The 14884-nt window shown below is 33.3% G+C and overlaps 1 protein-coding gene across 1 annotated transcript in view; it reads right to left on the bottom strand.

The window, feature by feature from the left end:
• CCDC178 (coiled-coil domain containing 178) overlaps positions 1 to 14884 on the bottom strand; it is a 232663-nt gene that overhangs the window by 20494 nt on the left and 197285 nt on the right. Inside the window, exon 19 of the mRNA XM_004683996.1 lies at positions 2338 to 2472. Within this exon, the coding sequence (XP_004684053.1) occupies positions 2338 to 2472 (135 nt within the window). The remainder of the gene's footprint in view (positions 1 to 2337; positions 2473 to 14884) is intronic.

A 14884-nucleotide genomic window follows, 5' to 3' on the forward strand; every position in this document is an offset into this window, starting at 1 on the left:
TCTGTCTCTGGTGAAGCCTCTCACCGCCCCTGAGCCACTGGCCTGTACCCCAGTTCTGTATGCACAAATAAATAAATCTTAAATTAAAAAAAAAAAAACTTACACAAAGTTGGACTGATTTGACTGATCAAAATCCCTGGAGATGCTTAGAATCTTTTAGGAGGAGGGCATTGCCTAATGTAGAAAGATTTAGCTGCTGAAAATGCAGCTTCAGTCTGGGGGTTGGTCTAGGGCACAGTGGGATGTTAAGGAAGACTGAATTCAATTCTTCTGGCAGAGGCTGGTGGGGGTGATGGGCTCACCAAGCATTTGGTAAGAAGAGTTATTTGAACTGAGTCAGATATTCTTTAACAGGTAAGAGAAGGAAGAGTATTGTGGAAAGAAGAGTATTAAGCACTGGAGAGGATAAAGGGATAACATAGTTTTCATGATTAGTGGGAACTTTTAAGTGGCTGAAACATAATAATAGAACTGATGTGAAGAAAGATGAAACCGGGAAGTTTAATGGGAATTGATTCACGGAGGTCATTTTGCACCAGGTTGAAATCTTGGACTTAAATTTTTTCAAAGATTTGCACACGTTTCTATACTTGTATTGTACAAATTGAAAATTACATTTTCATATTTTTATGAAAAGTCAAAGTTGAAGACATTGCCAACAGATCAGAACCCACAAAGTTATGCTTCTTAAATTACCCAAATATAATCTATATTTGCTGCTGTGTCTATAGATGCTGAGAAGTTGAGTTTTCTTATCAGTGTTTTCTCAACGCTTATTTCTCTGTCATGTAAAAATCAGTCATTTAAAATCAAGTAGTAAATGACATATTGGTGAATTTTGAATAGAAAATAAGAGTTATTGAAGATTATAGATTGAGGATTCACTTTACTGATAACTCAAACAATTTCTACTGATTTTCATTATTTCAAAATACACCATAACATTCATTGAGAATTTATCATTTGTAAGACTTATTTAAGAGTTTTTACATTTGAGAAGAAAACTAGGTTTTTCTAAGATAATTAGTACCTGTAGATTGCCTTTTGGATATTTAAAAAAGAATCACAGATAACAGCTACCATAATTTTAAAAACAGTATATATTAAGGCATTTTAAGAAAAAAATGCTCTAGGCTTCTAAAATACTCAGTTTATTGTAAAGTTTATACGTGAATTTCTATTAAGCCCACATATTTTAAATACCTTTGCAAAACCTTAAATTTACCTTTAATTTTAACTTGTAATTCATTATCAGCAGACTCCATATAAAAAGTACGTGTGTGTATATATACATGTGTATGTGTATCTGTGTGTGTATATATATATGTGTGTGTGTGTGTGTGTGTGTGTATACACACACATATACCTCAGAAGAAAATAGTAAAATTAAATATTTCAAAAGAAAATAATAATGAAATTTGAATTAAAATAATAATGAAATTTGAAATAGCTTTGGCAGTGCTTTTCTGTGAAATCTTTTTAATTGTGGCAAAAGCACCATGAGGTGTACACGTAAATAAAATGTTTAGAAGATATTTTGGTTTGTTTCATTCCAGTACACATTGTTTATGTTGTAAATTTATGAAAATTATGGTTGTATTTTTGGCATGTGCCTTTTTAATTGAACATATAATTTTATTTTTTAAATTAAACAAAGTGATATGCATTTTCCTTGGGGAGATCATTATTTTTTCATATAGGCCAACTTTGCAAATAATAAAGCATTAATTTGAAAAAAATTAAGTCATCTACATATGAGTCTTCAGATAATTTATGGATTTCTTGATAGATCAGAGTCTCAAAGACATCTGATCTGACACTTTTTACAAAGACAAATATAATTTCACAGCCACCTGGAACCACAGTTATATTCTAGTCCCAAGTTGCTTATTTTTTACATAATGCCATTTCTTAATCTGTTCATAACACGGTTTTTACAAAGTGGAAAGGGATAGAAAAGAGTTAAATAAAACAAACAAGAGTCGTTTTCACTGACGTAGATTTCCTACAAAATCCAAGACAACTGTTGATAATACCTGCTCAATAGCTGAATGATATCTGAAAGATTTGAAAATATATACTTACATCCAATGTATTTATAAAAATCCGCTTTGAGGGTTGTGAGAATTACGTTCGATCTCTCTTTCCTCCCAAAGTACACATAGCATATATACTAACTTACTTGGATTCATCCTTCATGCAATTCCAGTTTATTAAAGAGGTTAAAAATTTATAAAACTCTGATGGGATATGGTTTTAATGCTCCATCACACTACCCATCATTTGCTTTTCAATCTAGATCAGAATGATCTTTCCTACTTCCCTGCAATCACCTACCTGCACAACTAATATTTTCTGAATACTCTCTTGAGAGTGTCTCTGGAACTTGGCCAGCCTCATCTCGCTGTAGAGGACCACCAGTTTGAAGTGCTTCTCCCACACCTTGTGTATCCTTTTTTGCAGCTGACAGAGCTAAGGGGAAGAGGGAGGGGGAAAAAACACAAGTCAGAGTAGGAGAGGAAATTAATGGCAGTGTTCAAGAAGAATGATGGAGGGAAATATAGAAAGCAGTCAATAGCCCATTCTGCACTGTACGGACCTGACAGGAATTTCACAGTCTCTTGATTTTTCAGCCCACTCATGTGCATTCATCAGAAACCAGTCACATCTGGCCGCCAGGATGGGGGGTTAATTTTCTCTAAATGCCTCAGCAGTTTTGTTCTAGCTGAGGCAAACTCTGTGACTGCAAAGCTGATGAGTAAAATATTTCTACTTCACCCAGTTTAACTCAAAACCGATAGCCTCGGGACATATTGAACCTTTCTTTAAAAAAAAAAAAATAATCTTTTGAAGCTTTTTTGAATGGCACATCAGGTCAAGCCAAAGTTAAAAATGCAACTTTAAGACTTTGATGGACACCACTGCTTCTCTCTCTCTCTCTCTTTTTTTCCTCATAAAGCTTACCATTGCTTGGCAATGTGTGCCTTAGAGCATGACAAAACTAAAGAGAATTAACTTAGCCATCAACTGCTGAGGGAGAACAATAACAGGGAAGAAATTTCCAGCTAGAACTCCCTATTAATCTACCTCCCTCTGACTATGTGACATGGAAACATCTCACTGCACTAAAGTACAGTGGATGGAATGTTTAGAAATCACATGTTTTATACAGAAAGAAAAGGACTATTCCTATGAGGCATTCTATACTGTTTGGAAGTTTAATATAACACCAAACAAAAACACAGTAGAAGTTTTATCAAGACAATGTACATTTGTCCTTCAACAATGAGCCTAGCCAGACCTGAATATTTCTAATTAGGTTAGAACTTACAAGTTCTAACTTGTGTTAGAACCAAACCTCATAAGAATTATTAGCAAAACATCTAAAAAATATTTACATACAATATATAACTGAAAATTCTTGGTGTTTAGAAACTTGCTTATGCAGATTTCTTTTTAGTGCATTTTTCAAAAAGGAAAAATAAATACTGAAAATTTTGTATCAAAATTGTTTCATAATAAATAAAACAGGTCAAAAAATACGGCTATTTTATGTGCTGTTTATTGATCTGAGTACTGGCTACATGTGAAGAATTCTTTACCAAGTTACAACCAATAAGGCATGAGAACATTTCTATATTCATATTTTACACTTAATCTTAGCCCAAAGGCCAAGGTTCAATGTATACATATTTTAATATAGCTGTTTACCTTAAGATAATGATTTTAAAAATCATTACCTGTGCTGTATACAGTTTATCACAATTATCTTATTAAGCATTATGACAATATCATGCAGTTTTATATATATACATATATATATATATATATAGAAGTGAGCAAAAATAAGCCTCTATTCTTTCTAACTTGGTAATTTAGGAAGAAAAAATAACTTTAAAAACTATAGATATTTCAGGAACCTCCCCGGTGGCATAATGGGTTAGGACACAGCACTACAAGCTCGCCGTAGCTGCTTCAGTGCTGAGTTCGATCCCGGCCTGGGTGATGATCCACATGGCTGGCAGACCTCTCCTGACCCACCCACTGCTCCCCTCAGCAGTGTACTTCATCGAATCTGCCTGTTCTGCTCCCCACTCTGTCTTTGGTGAATCCTCTCACTGCCCCTGCACCTCTGGCCTGTACCCCAGTTCTATGCATAAATAAATAAATCTTAAAAAAAAAACTATACATATTTCAACTAGCAAAATACTGAAGTATTTTATCTGGAATTAGTTTATGGGCATTATGGGCATTTTATCTGGAATTAGTTTATAGACAATATAGGCTATTTTAAAGATTAGTGTCGCTTCTTAAAGAGATGAAGAGAAATTCTGCCAATATTATTTTTTCTATAGTAACCCAATATTTATTTACATAAATAATGTTAGTGATTTAAAAACAATATTAATAATATTTGTCTATGAATTTTGACAACCAATATGGGGGGTGGGGAGGGTAAAGGTAGCTGATATACTTAAGAAGATATTAGGACACTTTCATCTCTTATGTATGTTCACAACTACATGGAACATCATCTTAAAATTTTAACAATTGTGGCAGGGACAGTGGAAGGGCTTAGGTATCAGGGTTAGGAAGTAACACACAGTTATTGGTGTTAGTTTTGCATTACCTAATGGATGCATCAATTTAAGTAATTTAACTAAATTTGCTTTAATATGATACATAGCAGAACTATATTCAAATTAGAAATTTCTTCCACATGAAACTGTGGGCAAGGCTAAACAACCTGACATTTAGTGACAATTTAACATCACTGAGGGAGATAAGGGAGTGAAATTGTGATAAATGTTCTTAAGAATAACTTCATGTACCACGTACATGTTTTCAAAATTTGTGATTTCATATTGGTGTTAATTAAAATAAGACCTGGCAGCTTGGAGATTTTGTTTTTGCAAAGGGCAAGGATGGGGATGAAGTAGAAGAGATTTTCCTTGGTTATAAATGAAATAATCAGCAATCATATTTTGTTTGTAGGTCATCTTATACTTCAAATTGTTTTGGAGAACATACTTAAAAACACATAGTGCAAGAAAATACTTTGTACTGAATAATATATTGGAAGCGGAGGTAAACATCCTAAATGAAGGGGGCATATTCTAATAAGTAAATGTAATTTGCTAAATGAAGCTTATCTATAAATTATACTTTGTCAGTGGAGGTTCTGTAGAGATTAGATTTTTCTTGTTTCCTTTGTAAAGATGAGTTATTGTGAACTCTGAATTTTCGTCAGTGTCACAGATTTAAGCAATGTAGTTCATAGACAGTATACACTGAGGGCTACTCAGTATTCACAGAGATGACTTCTTTTTTAAAATTCCAATTTATAGAGGACTCCCTGGTGGCACAAAGGGTTAAAGCTCAGCACTGGGAAGCTATTGGAGTCACTACAGCACAAGTTCAACCCCTGACAAGGGAGGTAGCACACCTGATGCAGCAGACCTGTCTCTCCCACTGCTCCCCTTAGCAGTGCATTTCAATCAGTCAGTCTGTTCTTTTCCCCACTCTGTCTCTAGTGAATCCTCTCACCCCCCACCACCTCTGCCTTCTACACCAGTTCTTGGATGCATAAATAAAAAAATAAAAAAATAATAAATAAATAAATAAATAAATTTTAAAATCCCAGTTTATACCTGAGAAATATGTAATTTAAAGAGGTGGACTTGTTTTAAATTAGCAGTTCTGTCTCAATTAAAGAGCACATTTTTTATCATGACACTATACTGGTTAGATATTCTTGGTGATTTGTTGGTGGGCATGGAGTGATAGCAAACATATGTAACCCTATAGGCCTAAGTCATTTATAATGCAAATCTACATTAACTTGATTAAAAAATGTAATTAAAATATATATCTACTTTCTACAGAAATTGGATCAAGGCTACCAAGACAATAAAATTTCATAGCAGAAACTGATGATGATATCTGATTTTCAAAGAAAGTCTGTAGGACTTTTTTTAGCCTCATTGGGTAAAATTCGATATCTTAGTGGTAAATGGCAATTAAGAATTGGTACTTTTTTCCTATTTCAAGACTACAGTTACATGGAGCTACGTTGGCTCTAAGAAGACATTCTCCCAAACCCCTGCCCCACCTACCACTCCCATGATCCCAGTGTACTTGGATTTACCCCATGACCATATATCTGTCTATCAAAGGAAATAGTAAATTATCACTGTATTCACAAGTATGACAAATGGAAAATATAAGGAAGGTGAGACTCAGAGGAATTTCTTAAAGTGAAGGCAATATTTTTCTAAATACGGGCTCCTAAGCATAAAGAAGTTTGTACAACTGGAAGCTCATCAATCAAAACAAACTGAACAGTAAATTTCCCAATTCACATCTTAAATGAGGAGAAGCAACTGTAAGTCTGTTTTTATTCAGTTTTCAGGCTTGTGGTAGTCAAAAAGATCTTAAATTAGAGCATTTATAAATATTAACTGAAACTACCTAAGTAGAAGAATCCTTTAAGTATCAACTGAGAAAGAGCAATATCTCAAAAATGAAGAAATCTATAGCTAATAGACCTCTGGAAAAAGAACAAAGAAAGAGAAACATTGAAAAAAATTAAGAAGAAAAGAATCACCATGTAATAAAAAATGTACATATGCACCTGACATACAGATATTAAAGGCAAGAAGGGGATCAATAATAAGATAAGGGAAACTATATAAGATGATGAGGATGCTTGATTCCACTGAAGCATCCTCATTTGATAACTATTTTAGGAAAGTGGTTATACTAAAGCCCTGCTGATATGATCAGTGATCATTCGACAAATACTTATTAAAACTTATTTTTATAATGTGAATTGGTAAGATCTTACTGGCAAAGTGGAAAGGTGGATGAGATTTTCAGGAGTTTACTAATTCATGGTCGAAGAAAAAAATAAAACAAGTAAATGGAACAAAGGAGAAAAACATCTAAAGAGAAAATTAAAGCGAGTTCATTTGTGAATGGAAAAATCCTTCAGGTGGATGCAGAATTTAGACTGGAACACCAAAGGAGCCGGAATGTTTTTTGATCTCCCCAATTTCCATCAACCCAGCTTGTTTGGAATGAAACACTTCAGTGATTACGTTCCTGAAGTGTAAATGCATATAACCCTGAGGTGATTACATTCCTTCCTCCCGTTCAGATCTTCGGTAGTGGGGTGAGGGAGGTAGCTACAGGGAAACAAAAAGGACAATGAGGGGCATGAACACACTGGAGGGGGACAGCAAGCATGCTATCAAGACTTGTCATACGCTCAGAACTACAAATGTACTGGAAGTTAAATCAGGCTGCTGTTGGGCACCAAACAAAAGTTAGAGTAATTTGGCGGTGGGAGAGTGACCATGATCACACTTGACACACTTGACAGTATAAGGAGAAACCTTTATACTGTGAAAATATAAACAAGGGCCCTCCCTGGTTGTGCAACGGGTTAAAGTGAAGCACTAGGAAGCTAGCCACAGCTGCTTCAGCACAAGTTCAATCCATGGCCATGGAGGTGACCCACATGGCACCGCAGACCTCTCCTGACCCAAGTGCTGCTGTCCTCAGCAATGCGCTTCATCAGTGTGCCTGTTCTGTTCCCCACTCTGTCTCTAGTGGATCTTCTCACCACCCCTTGCACCTCTGTCCTGAACCCCAGTTCTGTATGTATAAATAAAAAAAAATCTTTGAAAATAAAAATAAAAATATAAACAAGGATGAAACACAATGGTACTTAATTAAAATAAATAATACACAAGTTAGAATAATTTTGGAAGAGATGTGGATAGATTTTCAGAGAAAATTACGGGTGAGGATATTAGAAGAGGGAGAGTCATTTTGGAATAGGACCCTCAATAACATCGCCTGCATCAGGAAAACTGAATTAGGGAGCAATTGATGTGTATTCTAAGACATTTAAAATGGCAAGAAGGAATGGAAGAATTTTCTCTAATTTTTCCAAATTGGTTTAAATTTGGAGTAGGCCAAAAAAAAAAAAAAAATTGGAGTAGGCCTAGTGAGCTCAACTCTAGGGTTTGCTTTGTGAGCTGGATGCAAAAGTAAGACCAAAGATGAAATCTACTAAAATCATGATCCTCCTTTGAGATAATGGCATTATGCCTCTATTTACAAAAAAAAAAAAAAAAAATCTATGTCCATTTTAACATGATGAATTGAGATACAGAGTTGGTGATCTCGTGGTGCTGCTAGCATTGCAGACAAAGTACTTTTGTAGGCAATATGTACAATGTGCACTGAAATCAATATACATTTAGTAAAAAATACCTCCTGATCAAATCTGATTAACTCCTATGACACTTACTAGCACTTTAAAACTTGATGTTCTGACAGCAAACAGCAAATCAATGTCACTATCAAGAATGAAAAATTTCACTTTTCTATTTTAATACAGTAAATTACATGATTTCTGTTTCTAATCTGAGTTATTTATGACAATTGCTAACTTCGACCTATCACACAAAACTGATGTTAATACTGACTGCTATTACGCACATATTACAAGACATAAAACCCCTATTTAGGGAATATATTGTTTTATTGCTATTCTGCATGTAAAAATACAATGTATTAAGAATGAAATAATGCTATTTGATATTCCAATTATAGGTTTCAACATTAACACCAAAATATTGCCTTATATCATTTTCTCATTCCCAGTCCAGAAATTAGGAATTTCAAATCACCACCTTTTCAAGTAATTTTCGGGGCCAGGTTGGAACATATCATTGTCCAGTTTATATTATTGAGCACTAAGAATAAAATAAAGCTTTGATGGGCTTAGCCCAAAGGGGATAATTGGGATATATTATGACACTATGGGGTGAAATAGAGGTGAAGTGTATTTGTTATTTACTATCAGAGCAAAAAAAAAAAAAGATGTTCAAAGGTGTTAATTTAAAAACAGGCCCTCAAATAATCCTTCCTATAAGAAGTGAAATAGAATACTTCTCCATTCAGTATGGGCTGGACTTATTTTATTGCTTCTAAAGAACTGAATATGGGAAAGGACCATATTCCATGTGCAACACAGAAAACCTTATGACTTCCATTCTGATTTTTCTCTCTCCCTCACATCGTTTGATCTAGGAGAAGCAGTTCCTAGGGTATGGAAAGCCTCAAATGGTAAAGAATTGAAACTCATTGTCCCCCCAATTGTCCTGTGTGAGGCTGTAAGTAATTCTTCAACCTCCTCACATAATTACAATTCCAAATAAAACCTTCACTGCAATCTTATGGAAGACCCTGAGCCAAGATAACCCAGTTAAGTGCTTTCTAATTCTGGCTCTCTCAGAAAACTTGTGAGAAACAACTTTGCCATATGTATATTTTCTGAATGTGAAGTGCTCTCCCAATTCATTGGTTTAAAACAGAAACTGGAATTGAGGCTACAAGAAGGGGAGAGATGAGGAAAAACGTGGTAAAGGAGCATAATAGATCATGCTGGAGGACTAAGGGTGCCTTGGTGGTGGGGGTGGTGTGAGGACATGTATCTAAGAGGCCTTTGGATCACATTTAGGATTATAAACCAATGTTTCCTTAATAAAATGTAAATACTTTTTTTTAAAAAAAGAAACAAAATGGGACCCTCCTCATGGCACAGCACATTAAAGCACTGCACTAGTAAGCTATAGCAGTTACTGCAGCACAATTTCAATACCCTGCCAGGGAGGTGACCACATGGTGCAGCAGACCTCTCCTGACCAGCTTGCTGCTCCCCTCAGCAGTGTACTTTCTCTGTCTGCCTATTTTGCTCCACGCTGTCTCTGGTGAATCCTCTCAGACACACCCCACCTCTCCCCCCCACACCTCTGACTTGTACCCCAGTTCTGTATGCATAAATAAATAAATCTTTAAAATAAAAAAGAAGCAAAATGATTTATTAGTAATAAGAGGGTGACTAATAAGTACTTATTGATAATAGAATATAGTTGTATTGTCTAGGAGAATATAATTTTAGCAGAAGACAGTGCAAAATAGCATAACTAATAATTTTAGAAATTTAAAAAGTCATTTTCAATAAAATTTTTCATATAATATATCAATATAACAAATAAAAAATAATCATCCTTCAAAAAACTTGATATGAATCATTAAAAACAATGAAAAAATTATCTTGGGTATTAGAAATAAGAACAAAAGAAAACTTCTTTAACATTATAATCAGGGTTATAAGCCAAAAACTTCCAACAAATATTTTACTAAGTAGAGCTTCTTTAGAAACATGCCCAAGAATGGTAAGAAAAATTAAGAAAAAAAAGTAGAAATCAATACCTTTATTTAAAAATTCACTGCAAATCTGGCTAGAGCAATAAGAAAATAAATGAAAAAATTTAAGTGTAAGCACTAGAAGGAATACCTAATTGGAAAATTAGAAGCTCTCTAAATCAACACTAAGAGGTATTGAGAGTTTAGGAATATTTTTGCTTACAAATTCAGTTTTCCTACATTAAAAAAATCAGTAGTAACCATTTTTGAACTGTAATAATAATTCCATTTATAATCAAAACAGATAATGTTAGATATATAGGTTTGAATCTATTAAAGAATATGAAAAATTATATATGAAGAAAGTTAAAAAACAATTTTGAAAAGTATAAATGCCTAAATAAATTATGAAATATAATATGTTCATGTTTGAACAATAGGCCGGTTTCTCATAATCATCTATAACTTATCCGGTTTCCTAATGTATGATTCATATGGAAATTCTTGTAAAATATCTATGAAAGATTAAAGGTCTCATAATAGCTAGGATTATGATGACACAGGAGAACAAACTTGAATGATTTTACATGTGATATATAATGCTTAACTTAAACCTGTTAGAACTATATAATATTAGCATGGGAATGCTTAACATTTAATCAGAAAATAAAACTGAACTACAGACACATTCATATAAAATACATAAATTTAAAATAGGACCGTGAGAACATCTGATATTTTCTCTAGCATAACTGGCTATCTTTATGTAGAATAAAGTAAAATTGCATAATTAACTCACAACATATACCAAAATATTGATAATATCAAGGTTGAAAACTTTTAAATTAAATTTAAACAGTTAACAAAATATGCTACAGGTTTAGAGATGACATTAATATCTAATAAAGATTAATTTCTTCAACATAGGACTAGGCCCTATAAATTGGTAAGGAAAAAATGTAAAAAATGTACAAGAAAAGTGGGCAAACAATACAAATAAACAACTCGCAGAAAAGAAATATTCTACAAACTCAACTTCAATAATAGAGTGCAAATAACTTACCTTATATTCATCAGCTTGCCAGTTATTACAAAAAAAAGACATGTCCATATCAATTTGGACAAAGATATGGAAGCAACTAAACTTTCACTCTCTTCAAATTTGTATATAATTTGACTAAAAAACTTTGGAATTTGTCATTACAAAAGTGTTGTGGCTTCCTTTTTATACGGCAATTGTGCTTGAATCTATATATTCTATACCAGTGATTCTCAAAGTATGGTTCCTATTTTAACAAGATCAGTATCATCATCCCAAAATACAGTCACTCAGATATGCTGAATCAGTATTACTTTATGTTTCCTTGAGAACGAATTGTGATTTTTTTTTTTTTGGAACTCAGAAATCAATGTTACAACAAGATCTCTAAGTTCTCTAATGCATGCTGAAGCCTGAGGGATACAGCTCTCAAAAGAAAAAAAAAAATCACAGTTCGTTCTCAAGGAAACATAAAGTAATACTCATTGCTAGCATTGTTTACAATAGTGAAAATTTAGAAACAACCTAATTATCTACACTTGAGTAATGAAAAAATACATTACTGTATGTTCCCTTAAACCCTCTAACATTTAAAATACATGAAAATTGCAAGCGGTTGTGTAATTCAACATATCAATAAAAGATAAAAACTGTTATTTTCTATTTTAATTACTACATACAATATTAAAAACACAAATGGAATGATAAAAGGCTATTGGTTCTTTCTGAGAAAGGAAGAAGGAAATAATACTAAGAATAGTAGAAGTTTGAGTATATATACTGGTTTAAACAGTCAAAGAAAATATGGTTAATGTAGAGATTTATAAAGCTGGAAAACGACACAAAAATTTATGTAAAATGTAATTTATTTATAGATAAGATTGATTGCCTTAACTACAACTTACATAGAGATGCAATTCACTATCAAAAAAATAATTTAAAAAATGAGGGTAAGGGGATATTTCTGCAAGAAAGCAATGCCCATATTTTTATGGCTTGTGATTATTTACTTTCAGAGATTTAATGTAACTCAGTTTTTTAAAAAAGCTTATTATACTTGACTATGTGCTAAAATACAAAAATGACTTAGTTTTGCACAAAACTATTATGTATCCACTAAGTGATCTTACCTATATGAAAGAACTATTCAAAGTTTTAAAGGAATTCATAAACATAAAATTATTACTGCTTCCAGCTGCTTCATAAGTTATTTATAAGTGTGGTATTTTCTGCCATCTCATTCACAAAATTAAGTTTTCTGGATAATAACTTTATAAATTATTTCATAGTAAATTAAAAAAAAACTTACATATTTCGGCCCTCCCTGGTGGTGCAGCGGGTTAAAGCACAGCACTAAGAAGCTTAAGCCACTTCCGCATGAATTCGATCCCCGCCTGCCTGGGAGGTGACCACATGGCGCGGCAGACCTCTCCTGACCTGCCCACTGCTCCCCTCAGCAGTGTACTTCGTCATTCTGCCTGTTCTGCTCCCCACTCTGCCTCTGGTGAAGCCTCTTGCTGCCCCTAAGCCTCTGGCCTGTACCCCAGTTCTGTATGCACAAATAAATACATCTTAAAAAAAAAAACAACTTACATATTTCCACGAGAATTGGAAATTTACTGGATTTAGGGGAGCATTGGTACATTCATTTATAAGAGCATCAGGATTTGTAAAGTGACTAGTGCTTTTGAGAAAGTTGTTTATAATCCCTCAAATTAGTCCCTAGACTATAATTAATTATTTTCCGTGATGAAATTTCCTAACGTTATCTTAGCAAAAGATCAGGTCCCTAATAGGAATAATGGCAGCAATATTTTTATACTAGCCATCTTGAGATCATGAAGATACTTTGCTAAGTCAAAATTTAAGAAATAAGAGCTAAGATATTAAAAATAGAATCTTCATAAACAGGAATTTTTGTATGTTACCATGTTGAAATAATAATCGACTATTTTTTTAAAAAAAAAACTTAAATTGTCCCTGTGTGTTACAGAACATAAATATCATTTCAAACATATTTTAGATAAAATTAAATCATTTTTAGAGACATATGGTGCCAAAAATTAACTCCCCAAAGCATATAATTTAACTGGCTTTAGCAATTTAAGAACCCTGGAAAAAAAGAAAGGGAACATTTCAAGGAAATGAGAAGTGTCCTTATAATGAATTTCTGCTTGTAAGAATCAGACATAACAACAGTCTTTTTAATTAAAATACAAATACCATATGTATAGTTATCTGAAAATGAACTATAAATTGTTTTGGCAGATAACAAAGACCAGTCAATACCCAAAACACAGAGGTCCTTAAATATACAAAGATAGTACTACCTGGCTGGATATCATTCAAGGACCTTTGTGAACAATGATTTGTCTGTCACTAGACTAATATAAACAGACAACTGCTGAAGGTTTCACTATATGAGAAAGATTTTTAAATAATACTGCATTTATAATTTTTTAGATAAAGATATATGGTAGCTGAAAAGGAATAGAATATTTTGGCATAAAGCAAGAATAAGAATAGATATGACATTCAAAAAGGAAATTAATAGGATTAGTGCCATAAACAACCCTCATCAATACGAATTCAGGACAAATATGTGTAGTGTGAAACATTCCAAATCTTAAAGTAAAAAATTTACTTTCCTATACACGAGGGTGGGAAGTGGGAAAGGGATTATGATGATGATGATGATGATGACAATTATCAGAGGTTACAGGATTTCTAAAATAAGTACCTGTGTGTGCATGGATTAACTCATCACAGGTATCTGATATGAAAGTTCATTTGCTGTGATCACTAATGAGTTTGGCAACTTTATAGGTGAAAAGCATGCAGCTTAAGAGTAGAGATATTATGAAGAATTTTAGTTTGAGAGATAATGGAAGTATTTCAATCTACTAGTATTTCCTATACGTAAACATATTAAATATCTCAACTGCAGAAGGATTTCTAAAAAATGTGTATTTGACAAGAGAGGAAACAAAACATGCACTTGTACATTTGCACTTGTACTTTAGGAAATCCAATTCAAACTTTACTTACAGCTTTGACAAAATGTGATAAAAGTCACTTGGAAAAATAACAGTATTTTCTTCTAGGAATTGATATTAGATATTAGAAAATAGAAGCAGACAGAGTCATTCATTTGTACTAGAATATTAAAATAATGATAATGATTTTTGACCTGCTTGTTAGAAGGTTTCATAAGCTGAAAGCACTGTCTTTCTCTATTTCTGACAGATAAATAAAACTGATAAGCAAAGATGTGTTACAGGCAATTTTAACTCAACAGTGATATGAAGTGAATCTCACAAGGCAAATAGCATAAGCCTTACCAGTTCTGTTTATTATAATAACCCAAACAATGGCAATTACAAACTACTCCATAGATTTCTTGGCATGGCAGGAATGACAGATAAACAAAATCCAGTTAATACTGATCTTTTTATAGCACTCAGTTACCAAGCTACACATGTACAATATACAAATCTCAAAAGTAATGAGATATTTATTATTAAAAAAAAAAGAGGGGGGGACCTTGCTGGTGGTGCAAGGGGTTAAATTAAGCACACCGCCAGGAAGCTATCCACAGCCACTGCAGTATGAATTCAATCT

Source organism: Condylura cristata, unplaced genomic scaffold (assembly GCF_000260355.1).
Source record: "Condylura cristata isolate star-nosed mole 26May11 unplaced genomic scaffold, ConCri1.0 scaffold00016, whole genome shotgun sequence".
NCBI lineage: Eukaryota > Metazoa > Chordata > Mammalia > Eulipotyphla > Talpidae > Condylura > Condylura cristata.